Here is a 14,429-nt window from a genome sequence, read left to right as displayed (position 1 = left end):
CCTGGCCTGGTATACCAAATGGCTGAGTTTACCCACTTTTAAAATTACTGCTGTAACACTGGATATAAAATACATTTACTGTTCCGTCACTTCGCTCTTTAGTACTCCTCACTGCTTTTCTTTGTCTGGCACATTTTGTTGCAGCTTGGAAATTACATTTTTTCAGTGGGATTTGACTTTTATGAAGGTTTATACAGTTGCTAATGCAGCTACAGGCTGATTAGAAAGTATGGCTACAAAATACAGCAATTAAATGAATAAAAATAACAGGAGACATATTGTATATGATATTACTCTGTATGTCACTTCCAACATATGTTTTACTGGAAACCTTTTGTCTTGCTAAAAAAAACCCCACCCAAAACTCCAAACTCAAACCAATGACTGATTCAATTATCTCTTTTCTGGAGAGACATGGAGAATAGTAATGGAACAGCGAGCTACTTGGAAAAAGAAGCTAATTAGATTGTATATGCTACACTAAATACTTCAAGGAATTACAAAATCAAAAATCAGACACTGGATGTTTGCTTGATTAAATTAGGTCCTGATAGTTGACAGTGTCTAAGACATCAGCTTTAGATTTGACAGGTCTGCTACTCTGGAAACACATCATTAATCTTATATGCTGTTCGTCTTGATTTAGTTTCTGTACATACTGAAACCAGTTTTAAAATCACAATAATTCAATAAGAAAGTAGTGGAGTTAATAAAACTTCATGGGATTATATCTGGTGGTACAAATCATAGTCTTAATTTAGTCAACTTCCTTTTGTTAGAATAAGCAGTTGAAACTGGAAAATCCTTGTTACAAATCCACCTTTTCAGCTTAAAATTACACATGTAACACTAAATAAGTTAGGCTTTCAGGAAAGGCCCAAAGCTATTGCTTTGTATAGTAAATCTCCCAGCCAATTGCACTGAGCAGCAGTAAACAGTTGCATTTACTACCAATGTATTGTACAACATAGCATCAGCAGTTCTGTGCTAACAAATATGCTCTCCTCTTACCTTTTGCTCGTGATGGAGATGAAGGAGACGAGCTAGTTAAAGGCTTTCTAAGGGTGGTACATGGGCCTTGCAGATCTGTACGGCCCAGACCAGGTCTGTTTGCGTTCTGGTCACTGTGCACCCTCTGATGACTTACAGCAGGTTCTGACTTCCTTCTCTTTCTGTAGTCACTTGCAGTACTCGCAGAACTACAGAAATAAGCAGTATTAGCAGCAGTCTAATTCTGAGAGCAGAATTCAGGAATTTAGAAAGTAAGCTCATAATTATGTTATTGGTTTGTAGATTAAACAATGCCAGAACAAATAGATCAAAAACATGTAAAGGGGAGAAGCTCTCATCTCAGACATCTTACAGCATATTTCACAGAGAAACACTTAAGTTTTATACAAAATTGCTATGTCATTTTCGTAGTGAAGGCTTTGAAATAAATGCATCAAGTTTTTTAAGACTATTTTTTGTTACTAGAAGTTCAACACAAAGGTAGAAAAACGATAGACACCGAGAACAGATGAGGTAGCGCACTTGGGGAAACGGTGCTGGAAGTGCTGCCTGCAGTAAGGTTAAATGGTGGATCGCTGCAGCTGAGAAGGAACCTCAGGGGTGTTAGTAGAAAGACCCACAATACAGTATGACTTATTTTGAATGTAAATCAGTAAGTCCTCATAAAACGAAAGTAAGAATTGCACTGCAGGATCAAAAGATTAACGTCCTCTCCATGCATCGCTCTATTTTATCAGTAGCTCACAAGATCAATGTTAAAATCTGATTCTTAGCCACACCTGCTGGTGTCAGGTCACAAAGAAAACCCTCAAGCTGGATAATCTGTGTCTACTGAAATAATATATTATATTTCTTACCTAGATGGCCTGTCCAGGCCTTTTTCTGTTGAATAGCGATAATATAAGGAAGTCTGTGAAAACAAATATAGGAATCTGTTATACACCTGTATTTGAAAAAAAGGTGACTATTTCCACTTAGCATGTTTGATTATGACTGTTACTCTGTGACAAATCCTATAAAAACAGACTATGATGATTGCCATCCTGGACAGTCTGGAATAGATACTACAATATTTCATGAGAACAGCTATGCAATTTTTAAAAAGCATTACTAGATTTCATTTCATATTCCACTTCAACAATGTTTTTTTTTTCCTCTTGTAAAGCACTACTAAATAATGATCCAAAGTCATGTTTCTCCATTCCCTTTTCAAAAAATAGATACAGAACAGCTGAAACAAACCTTTACTATAAAACAAAAAAAAATCTGTAAAAAATTCCTTCCTGTGCAAGTAAGGTCTGCAGAGCCGTTCCTCCCTCCCAATTACTCACCAAAACCCCACAGTCAATTATAGACAGAAACTGTTGTAAATCCCGCGATGTTTGTGGTCAGTAGTTGACCACCTTATATTCCTGGTAAGAACAGTTCTTATCACAGAACATTAGTCATTGCTTGTGGAGTTACAGAATTAGCTCCTGCATGAATCCTGGAAGACGGAAAGGAATGCTGATCCGTAATATTGTTATTGACACAAAGTCAACCTTAAATGACCACTAATTATAAATCAATCATTTAATACCTTTCAAGTCTGCAGCCAGAATTAGGTAATACTACAATTTTGGTAACTAGGTATGAATCTAGAACAAACTGCATGGTCCCTGGGGTGTTTCTTCATGGGAAGTGTGCTTCAAACGTTAAACTTGTTTTAAGTTCCTGACAGGTCATTTCAGAGCTAACCTGATGGACTGGAAATAGAACTATTATACAGCTTTGTAAGCTGCAGGAACTATTTTTCTCTCTATAGAAGCCTTCTAGACTTTTTTCTCCATGGCAAAATCTTTACAGACTTTCCTGTGTACAGAAGGACTGTAGAAGTAATGGCACTCATGGCCTGTGTGAGTGCTTTTTGTTAGGTATTCTTTTTTTTTTTTTTTTTTCCCTGAGTGATTTAAATTGCAAGTTCATGAATAGGACTTCACCCGGATTTGTAAAGACGCTTATGTATACTTCTAGAAGGCACCTATAATCTACAAATATTTGGGAACAGATTTCATGAGACTGTATACTCTAAATGACATTCTACAGTAACTGTTGAAACTACTTTTACAGGTGGCGCACTATAAAGAAAATATGATTGTTCAGTTAGAGCTATTTTTCAGCAGGCTTTAAGACCTGCACCCCATAGCAAGTGATCCTATCAAGACACTACCTGAAGTTTTGATTTCTGGATTATACCAAAATTTATTATACTATGAGGCAGGGAGAACCACACAAACATGATACAATATGGATCAAATGTTATCTAAAACTTGATTTAAGATCATGCAGATTTTCTCAGTAATTTTTAACTGTAGTTTAATTTAAATCACATTAAAATCAGGTAAAACTTTCAGACTTTTGGTAAGAATGGCAGCTGAGATATAAACAGTTAAAGTGTTAATAATTCAAAGACTTCAAAGTTACTTTCCAGAGAAAATAAGTTCTTTACAAGTTAAGGGTTTCAAAAAGGGTTTATTTTTTTCCAAAAAGAAATTTCTTCACTTTGTGGACAAGTATTCAAGTATTTCTTCTGCGTACCAGCAGAAGAAGGAGACTCAGGCTCACACGTGATCTGTGTTAGAACTGTTTCATGAGGTGATACAAACATTTCAGATTAATTGCCACTGTGGTGTTTTTTTGTGGTGTGTGTTTTTTTTGTTTTGTTTTTTGTTTGTTTGGTTTTTTTCCCCACAGGAGTCAACTTCTTCCATTAGAGGCTGGGCAAAGAGCATTTATCACATGATAGTAGCCAAACAGCCACAAGACAGTGATTACGTTCCACCACTTTTAATGGCCCTGGGTTTATACAGATCATGATGTAAATCCCAAGGACGGTGTAGCTCCCTATAGCCTCCTATAGAAGGCAATGAATAAATCACATAGCTGAAACCAAACCACTATCCACAGCATTCCCCAGGCCATCAACAGTGTGTTAGTGATCAGCCTAAAACAGCATCAAGTGTATGTCATGCCAAAACTGACTGCTGGGTTCCTACATGGCTTTTGCTTTCTGTCCTTTTAAGATACTCTTATCACCTTGAGTGTAACTTAACTTGCTCTTTTGCCTTTTCCTTGATGCCGCCTTTGAAGTTTTTTTCTATATGAAAGATACTGTATGTTGCACGTTCTACAATACAATATTTTTATTACATATAGGCTGTATGGAGTTTATACCTTCTACCCACAGGCAGAGCCACACTGATATGGCAAACAAGGTGAAAGCTGACAGTGGATATGGTTGGTTTCTAGTGCCAAGAGTGGGTACCACTGTTTGTAGCTGTCGTGTCAGCTCTTGGCCACATATTGACCCATGATCCCTCCAACCCACTTCCAGGTGGCCCAACAGAAACAGAAATCTCCCCAACTGCTCCATCTCCAAAGCTAATTAGGCATCTTCCAAAATATTCAACGTTGCCCTATATGGATAAAAGTTGCCAGACAAAAACAAATATTGGAGACAATCACCCCAAACTACCAAATACAGACTTTGTTGAATATTTTGATTCAGTTCTACTCAAAAAAGCAGATGATACATATTTACAATTAAGCCAATGTTTTGGCTGTTTTCATGCATCAAGGCTTTAATCATGACTGAAAATGAAGTTAGGAAAAGCAGGCAAAAGTTATAAACAACAAAGAGGCCTGTTTGCATGATGGGTCTAATACTTCAACAACTTGTTTTGAAATATTCCCCTCCCCCCGCAAAATATTTAATTTGCTGTAGTTTGTGAAAATTATTTATCATATTCAAAGATTTTTAAAGTTTCAAAGTGAAGGATGTTTTTGTCAATTAAGCAGAGGGAAAACCAGTATTACTTAATAGCTGTTTTGCCCAGACCTACTGAACATGCTAATATTTCAAATTTAATGCTAGTGCTTTTAGATTGTCTTCTTTGATATATCGAGTACTCTCAAGTATTAGTGAAGGACTAGGAGCTTATTGTCTCAGAGAACTGGGCCCAAATTTCACAACCATGAGGTTTTTCCAGATTTATAGAGCTTAAAACCAAACCAGGGTAACTTGCAAATGATTCACAATTTAAGGGCACGATTTGCATTAATTTTTGTAGAGACTACGGAAGATGAGAGCAAAATCACAAACATGAATGAAGTAAAGCCACCATATGAAGTAAAGCTGCCATTACAGGATTCACTGACTTTGGCCCTAACCCTTTAAAAATGGGGAGGGAGGGGAGAAGGAATGACAGCCTGAATCTCTCCCACTCAGAGTAGGGCAGTGACAGCCCACTACCTGACGTTCATGTGTTTTATTTGGATTAATGACAGTGACTGTCAATCCTGCAGTCATAAATTTACAACAGGATAATTAATTGCTGTATTTCCTGTTTAGCAACCTTACTCATAAATACTTCATTGGAGAAATGATAGCTTAGCCACAAAGGCTTTCACTTGACACACAGAATTTGCAGTCTGATATTTTAATTAAAAAATACTACCGTGCTGATGCATTGGTTGTGTCTGAAAGAAATGCACTTGCCCAACTCTGAAGAAGTGGGAATTTGTCAAAGAGTTAGAGACATATGGGCTGTTGTGTAATTCTGAGTGTTAATCTCTGAGACATTTTGGGGATAAGGACTCACAGTTCCTAGGATACTAAGATCAACATCCAAATGCACTAGTGATCTGGAAAGATATGAAGACAAAGATACAATAATTGTGAATTAGAAACACCACATAGCTATGAGAAGGAAACCACTACAGTTTAACAAACTGAAGACATAAATGAGCAGTCCAACCCCTCTTCCCAAGACAATCATCTGAACAAGAATCATTCATTTACCTCATTGGAAACACCAGAAGAACTGTCTCGAACATAGTCCAAAAGCTTTTTAGGTGGCTGCATCATAAAATCAGAAGTGTAGAGATGAAATGGAGCAGAATCAATGGCAGCAAGGAATGAAACATGTGGAGAAGGTGACACAGTTAGAAACTAAGTGTTGACAATGTCAGATACGAAGAGTGACACACATGGGTAGAATGGAAGGAAGAATGTGTTATAATATTTTTTAAATTATAAGCATCTTAATGAAACGTTAGTAACTTTAGCTGGTAAAATTTATAACTGGAATAGTTGAACCAATACTAGCGGTTTTTAATACTGATGAGACAGAGGAGTGTAAAGCAGCACAGTTTTGTTCTGCTGGGGAAATCTCAATTTACTTTATCTTACAGGAGACACTACTCTCAAGTTATCATTATCAGTAAAATATTGTTGACATATAATTCATCAGAAGAATGTATCTGGACTGTTTCTGCCCACCTATAGGAAGGAATGACAAAACAGCTTGAATGGCTAGATAAAAGGAGATAAAAGGTAATTAGTAAAATGTAATATATTATAGATCACTGGACAACAAAGTAAAGCCAGATACATTTTTTTTTTTTTTTTTTTAATTTTCAGGTGGTGTTCAATGGGTAATCTAAAAAAATTATTTAAAATTATGATTAAAAAATTAAAGTTTTAAAAAAATGTATGTGGTTTGCTTTCTCTTCTGCTCTCACTGAGGTAGCTGGAAGTTCTGATTTTGGCTATGGCTACAAAAAGGGATGAAGGTATCTGGTTCCCAGAGCACCCCCAGGGCCTTGTGAAAAGTGCTCAGGCTCCTCACGTAGCCTGACACGCCACTATTTATCATGCTGAGGGGGCTCCAATGAATTGCAGGCTAACAGGGAAGGATAAGAATGGGAATGTTTTAAATCCTGATGCTCTCTGGCTCAGATGCCATACCTATTTGGGATTTCCTGCCTGTCAGCAGGTGCTTTGGGTATTTTTCCTCAAGCTGCCCAGGGTCCTGGAAGCTATGAGAATACTTAACCAGATTGAGGGAATGCTTGTGTTTACTTCCCCCCTTTTCTGAGGAGATCTGAATGCATGTTTTCCACCTGTCTGGAAAATGCTGTAACCACTGGGTTAAACATTCTTCTGTGATGAAGACATTTGTCATCATTTTTCCTAAAGATGTTAGAGTGCATAGGAAATAATTTGAGCCAGAGAGAGGGTGTGTGCAGAAGCAAGAGCAGGTGCATCTCCAGCCTTGTCATTAAGGCACTGTATAGGCAGCAAGGGAGACCTCGAGCTCAGTCTTTGTTTGAGGACAGCTACAGTATTTTATTCTTGTATGAAATAAATAAACAACTTTTGGTGCTGACATCCAGTTAAGCCTGTGGTGTTTGCAGAAAAATTGAGAGTGCCTAGGCAACCAAAGGTGGAAAACTGAGGTATCTCTGACATGTAGGTGTTTCAACCAAATGGAGCTTTTTAGGTTTATAATTTTAAACATAAATGTTTGCCTGAGTCCTTTTTTTTTTTGGATGTGGCTGTTTGTGAAAATTGGAGCAGAATTGGTCTCTCTGTTCAAGCATGTGTCCAGCTTGAAAACAAAGCAAACCTATATCTCTGTGTTCAGGTGCAAAATATTCATTCTGAATGTATGCATATAATAGAGGAAAAAAAATCAGTATTTACTACTATAAGCAATTTTTATACAGCTGCATGCATTTAAATTTAGCCACCTTCCTTCAGGGAAACTACATGATTTGTAGCTTAGCATCTCTAATGCAAACTGACATGTTTTTCTGTTCTGAAAGATTGTTCAAAAACAATCCAGCCAAATGCAAAAGACTTAGGGAGACTAGTAAACATCCCTGTTTAATATGCAATTTGTCTTGCTCTCTGAATTTTTATACACTACTATTTGTCTAATATGTAGTCTGTATTAACGCTATTAAAGCCACTACTCTGGTAACTTAAGGGCCCACTTGAAAAATAATAGTTATATGCATGAGGTGACTTTATTGACCTTTCTCAAAAAAGCCCCAACATACTAACTTTACTGTCATATTTTTGCTGAATTTGGTAATTTGCAAATTCCTCATTATAAAAATAATTTTCCTAATGTTTAAATATTAATATTCTGTCCTCACTTACCGGACGTCCAAACTCCAGTTCTGAAAAGAATTTATACCAGGGTTCGTTTTCTAAATCTAAGTCATCTGGGTTTATGCGATCAGTCTGGAGCAGTTGTGAAGGAAAAGGGAAGGAAAAGGCACACACTGAGCAAAGTGCTAGAAATGCCATGTCACCTTAACAACAAACACACACAAACACAAAACATATATGGGGAAAGGAATGAAATAATATCAAAGAATGAAGATGGTATTTAAGAATGAGAATATTCTTGTTCAAGAGTTGTCATTGACTGGTAGCTTTAATACCTTTCTTTTTGTTGCTGTTCTTCCAAAGACTGGAAGACATAAAACATTTTAAAATTACTCTTCTAAAGCTAAGAGGGCTCTTTGACCACTTCTGTAAACATCACTGCATTACTTAAGTATATTTAATGCTACTAAAGGTTCCTTGTTAAGAAGATGGTTTAAATGATTGTCATCTTCAGCATAGGCAAGAAATTGCCCATCTGGTCAGCAATGAAGACATAATTTTGTAAGTATTGCTTTTGGTCATTCCTTGTCTTCTCACAAAGCATGTTAATTCTGGATCTTGCTGTACTGAAGCAAGTGCTGAGCAGAGATAAAGAATATGCATCATGCAGGCATGACTGTAGTAAAAAGCCACTTCAGCATATGAAATAAAAGTGTTATATTTTAAATCCTATGGTCAAAAGTAGAGAAAAAAAAATTATGCATTCCATAATATTTGTTTTAGCAGTATTTTGTAATGCTTTATCTCCTGCAGCCTTGTTGACACAATGAAGCATTTTTTGCACAGTGAAATACATTGTTTTCATCTGAAAATTCTCACAGCAAAGAGATAAGGAGCAATCGAAGATTGCATTAACAAAATTTTTCAATGAAAGAGAAGAGTAATTGATGGATTTATTCAAGTAGCATGAAAACATGACAGTGCAAAACAGTAGAGCTCTCAATGGGGTATCTAATCAACTGTAAACTTGGTTACATTAATTATTTTCTAAATAACTCCAGTGTCTTTGTAGGATCTGACGTAAGCTGTCACGCAGCACAGACTTACAGTGAACTGCTGGCTTAAAGATCTCTGAAACTAATGAAAGCCTCTTGTTAAAGATATTTCTGAGTTTAAAATTTGTCCTCCACAACTGCAATTATCAGAACTTAGACACTAATTATGGTGTGACCTGCAAAGCAATCCTCAAAGAAGAAGACAGGGTCCTGCATGAAGAATGATACTGGTTATTAAATACATAACACTTTTTCATCCTAAGCCAAGCTGTCACCAATACACCAGAGCAATCACATACAGCTATTTCTGTTTTCTGCAAGAGATAATGCCATACTCCTGACCATTTCAGGTAATTAAACATCTTACAGCACTTTTTCTTGCTGCCTTTGATGTTACTGCAACAGACAGCCAACTTTGCTCTATTGAAAGGTCAACAACCCTTTTGAACTACCTTGGCCCTCACATATCTATAAGTTGTTCATACAATATCTGGACACCAACTGTCATTGTATAGATTTATGTTCACAATGTCCCTTTCAAGTAAGGGAAGAATTATTCCTGGGAACAGCATGGGAAGTAAATGCCAGTGATGAACAACTTGCTGGTGCTCCATAGCAGGGTTTGGAGTGAAGCTGCTCTAAAGCTTTGCACTTGCATTTGCACCACCCACAGACACAATTAATTTATAGTTTGAACCGCAGAGGGCAGCAAACAAAAAGCAACTGAGCACTAAAGCCTGCAAGTTCGCTGCTGCCTGGCAGTGTAGGGAGAACTGCATTCCCTGTGCTACTGAGATCAATACACAGGCAATTGATTTCGCTTGGCATTCAGATCCAATTTTGCTGATGGACTTTTTTCTATTATCTCCTCTTCTAAGAGACTTAAATGAATACATCATTTTGACTTAAAAGAACTGATCTTGGCTTGTTCTCACAAAGTGTCTCTCGAACTGCTTGACTAAAGGGTAAAAGCAATAAGAAGGTAAATTCCCTTTTTATGACTTGTCAGTCAGTAAAGTCATGTTCCTATACTCTTATCCTTAATCTAGTTATCTAGCAACATTTTTATTACTTGCTGAAAATATACTACTAAAGACCAGTAAGTATCTTGACTTGTTTTGCCATTTTCATCAGATGATCAACACAGCATCTGTATCAACATACTCAAGTATAAAAGAACACTGATGCTGTTTTTTTTTTTTTAAAGAATACATCTGTAGTGTTGCATGCAGGTTTGCCTGTGCTTGATTTGATATACACAGGTAGACATTCACAGGTAATAATCAAAACTGTGCATTTAAACTGGTGAGTTAAATGGTTCTTATATCTGCATGGTCAAATTAATATTTTGCATTTGCAAATTCAGAGACCATCCTGAAGCCTCTTTGGAACAATGGACTGAGATATTTGTTGTCTATTTGGCTTTGGCATTTTATCTTATATCAGCTCTGAAGAAGTTTGCCCTTCTTTTTTTTCCCCTACCAAATTGACTTAGCCTCTCCATATCTTTATTAGAAGACATACTTTTTAATGTCACGCCAAAACATACCTATATGTGGAATTCCTGATTTCACTTAAAAACACACTGAGAAAGTTTTTTTTAATTGATAAAATGTTCCTCAAGTAACGCAAATAACCCTGAGTAGAATATTTTGATAACCAGCTTGAGATATCAAAGGTGATCAAACTTGCATATTCTAAAGGAAAAATCAAATTTTCCACTACAGAAAAAAAACCCAAAAACCCAAACAAGCAACAACAACAAAATGCACAACCACCACCAAACAACAGACATGCATCATAGTGCAAGCTATTTGACAAAACAGTAATGTTTTTCATTTTATTGTGGTCATAAAATACTCTTGTATGCAAACTCAGTAGAAAAGCTGTATAGTGAACATGTATAAAAAAATCTAGAATTAAATTTAACCTGAAAGGAAACACCCATTTTAGGAAACAAATATATGGTTCAGATAATATTAGAGAAAAATAAGAACATTGTATTGATTTGCAGACACTGGAGACACTGTTCCTCAGAACATCTTATGTACCAAATGTACAACTGATGTACCAACTTATGTACAAAATTCAAACATCTTATGGCACAAAAGCGGCTGCCGCCTCATTGCTTGGAAGACTATTCAACAACTTAATGTCACTGAGTTTTAGTTGTAATCTCAAAGCACCAGTCCCAAGCCCCTCCTTGTTATTGCTATTTTATACCCCTACAAGTTCAAATTAGAGAAGTAAAACATTGATTTCCTGTCTCATGACAGAAGGTGGCTACATGATATTGCACCTTGAAATTACACTCATCTTTTCATATCCATGGCAAAGATAATAATCTATCCCTATCCAATCTATCCATTTAATGTCTATTACTAGGTATTTTTTTTTAAAATTATTTCTTACATCTTTTGATCTTTTGAATGAGGATTTGCTGAATAATATTTTCCACTAAATGTTAGTTTTACATTGAATGCCATTTTATTATTTTCTTTCCATGTTTCTAATTTTTAATTTCCACATTAATCATAACTGATTCTAGTGTAGTATCAATGTCAATAATGAGAATGCTGATTTTTCAAACCTCATCTCTCCTGTTTAGTATCATATAAGGTAGCTGTAAATTTCAGCAAAAAATTTAAGATTTGGAGTGTTGGAGAAGCCTCCTTTGACTATTTTGGCTTTAGCAACACTGGTACAGAAAGAATTTTTACTTCAAATGTTACAAATGTCCATATTTTACAATATTAATAAACTATTACTTTTTATATTTGGTATTTTGATTAATATTTTCTTTCAGTATCATCAGAACAATTCAAAATCAAATATTTTGAGATTATCAAGATGAAAGACAACTCATGTAATAGTGACACAATTAAGAATTTAAAGATTTCATCTGACTCTGGAACTAATACAATGTTTCCAGATGTCAGCTTTTCTTAGACACACAGCAAAATCATTTTACTTTGCTGACCACCATTTAACAAGTCGTGAGTTGCAATTCCCATGTCCCATTCAATGAACACAAGGATATCAAATGCTTTAGTGAAACTAAGTCTTTCTCTTTTTGTAACACAGTCCAAACAAAGCTAAACATCATCTTTTCAACAGCAGCAATTCCACACTGATAAAACTGTCATAGCTTACTCCAACTGTTTTTATATTAGTTAATAACATTACACTAGTGTCAGCATGACTTTCACCTCTTGTATTCTACGTTAATTACTGCTATCCAATCTTTTATACCCCTGCACTATAAATCAACAAAAAAATTTCTCCATTCTGTCCATGAATATTATTTCCTCAGCTTTTAAAATTTATTCTATAAGGAACTCTGTCCTTTTATTAACACCAGCTAAATCTAAAATTCTAGACTAAGCTTCTGATGAGAAAAGTGTGAACTTGCCCTTGACTGATGTTGCTCAGTAAATACAACATGACTAAGGTTTTTCTACATGAAAATACTTTAAGGACCAAACAAAGCTCCAAATCCAACTTCTTGATTGAGAACAACAAAAATAAAATGCATAAGGCAAGTTAAAAAAAAGTCTTCAGGAACAGTCAGTAAATCTCACTTTTTTGTAATTTCAGTAGTTTGCTAAAATTGAAAAAATGTATCTACAATCATAATCATCAGCATTGCAACTCTTATATTTTTTTCCACATTACATTAGTAGAAAATGTAATTTATTAGAAAAGTGAGGCCATTCTTGAAAAATCACTGTAATTTTCCTTTTTTAACTTGAATCTGCTATTATTCTTTGGCATTGGTAAGGCTGGCAAATGACCACGGTGTATAAGGCAGCCATGGCAATCAAAAAAAGTGCTCACAACAAATGCCATCACCTTTTAAATAAAATTATTTGTTAAGTTCAGCTTCACAATTAATACTAAATCCCATTTAAATACACTGGTTTATTAGCAGTTCATCTAGAAATGCCTCTCTCCTCTTCCAAAAATGCATCAATTCTGCAAGAACTTAATTTCACAGAAACACAGCTTAGTACTTTCTAGCTAACAGAAATTCTATTCCTGCAAAGACCACAAAAACACAAGGGAAATGTGCCTAGTACAGGTGTTTCACACTGCTGATATACTACATATTCTGGAATTCAATTATTTGCTTTATTTATTTAAATTAGTAAAATTAATTATGTGAACAAGCCTGTAATAGAGAAGCAAATAATAATCCAGTAAGGATTACACAAACTTCTTCTTTGAATCCCTCAATAATTTCAGCCTCAAAGTAAAAGCCCAAGAAAAGAAAACATTGGCATTGATACATAACAGTTTTCCTAAAATAAGTGTTGAGATAGATAGCACAGAGGTAAGCTAAGAAAGGCTGGGTGAATGTGTCTTTCAGCAAGGGAAGACTTCTGTTAATGGTCATTTTGCATGCACTAAGTCTAGCTTTATCAGACAAGCTTGTGAAAAAATCCACAATTGCAGTCTTTATTCAGAAAGCAGGAATAAAGACTTCTAATTACATGTTAGTATACACGCAGTAATCACAGAGTAACTGAGGCTGGGCAGGACCTCCAAAGGTCATCTAGTCCAACCTCCTGCTAGAAGCAGGTCTAACTAAATCAGGTTGCTCATGGCTGTGTCTGGGTGTCTCGAAAACCTCCAGAAATGGAGATTCCACAGACTCTCTGGCCAACCTTGACGAGTATTTGACCACAAGCTCCTTAAGCGTACAATTAGGCACATACTCAAATGCAAATATTTTTATGTATTAATTCATCAGATAGCATTTGTGCTGTTAATATGACTGAAAATGAGGGTGGACATGCATGCCAATTAGAAAAAAGAGTTTCCATTAATTCACAGTTCTTCTCATCATCCAATAGGTTTGCCAAGTGGTGGTTTGATTTCTTGGAGGTAACAGGAGATCTAAGTCCAGCAAATAAGCCAAACTCATATGTTCATCATGACCATTGGGAAAGAATAAAGACAAATTGCTGCAAAATTATGTTTGTTAAAGAACCTTCAATATTCATCGAAGTGGTTATAATCAGTAGTACATAATAGAAAGATGACCTCTCACCAGACCTCTTTACTGTATTACCCATGTCACTTATGTGTCTTACCGGTCTTTCATGTTCAAGGATTGATGACTTTCCTGGCTCATATTCAAAAATACTTCTTGGCTCAGAACGGAACTTGCGGGTATCTACCTTTCTGTCAGGGGGATCCCAGTCATTTCTAAAAAACAAATACGAGCATTTGAGTTAACTGGCTGTCATCGTCTTCTGTTTTACAGCTCCATGCAAGAGAAAAATGCAGAACCAAATGCATTTCAGTACTGTTTCTCTTTCCAAATTTCAGCTGTGAAATGTTTGGCCTACAATCCCAATGTTTCAACCACTGTGACATCGTAACCTGTTTACAGCAGGTATATTCAGTACAGCAGGAGG

At 35.9% G+C, this 14,429-nt stretch overlaps 1 protein-coding gene across 37 annotated transcripts in view; it reads right to left on the bottom strand.

The window, feature by feature from the left end:
• Positions 1 to 14,429, bottom strand: part of SORBS2 (sorbin and SH3 domain containing 2) — a 155,493-nt gene that overhangs the window by 28,515 nt on the left and 112,549 nt on the right. For 23 of the 37 annotated variants that reach the window (XM_071807618.1, XM_071807600.1, XM_071807601.1 and 20 more), the window contains 5 exons: positions 14,103 to 14,217; positions 8,000 to 8,083; positions 5,852 to 5,908; positions 1,869 to 1,921; positions 1,012 to 1,199 (listed from right to left, as the gene is read on the bottom strand). In XM_071807618.1, the coding sequence (XP_071663719.1) occupies positions 1,012 to 1,199; positions 1,869 to 1,921; positions 5,852 to 5,908; positions 8,000 to 8,083; positions 14,103 to 14,217 (497 nt within the window). The remainder of the gene's footprint in view (positions 1 to 1,011; positions 1,200 to 1,868; positions 1,922 to 5,851; positions 5,909 to 7,999; positions 8,084 to 14,102; positions 14,218 to 14,429) is intronic. The other 14 variants (XM_071807611.1, XM_071807612.1, XM_071807622.1 and 11 more) reach the window with 2 other exon arrangements.

Source organism: Patagioenas fasciata, chromosome 4, assembly GCF_037038585.1.
Source record: "Patagioenas fasciata isolate bPatFas1 chromosome 4, bPatFas1.hap1, whole genome shotgun sequence".
Lineage (NCBI taxonomy): Eukaryota > Metazoa > Chordata > Aves > Columbiformes > Columbidae > Patagioenas > Patagioenas fasciata.
The sequence above is the reverse complement of the archived record's forward strand: the minus strand, read 5'-3'. Positions and strand labels throughout refer to the sequence as shown.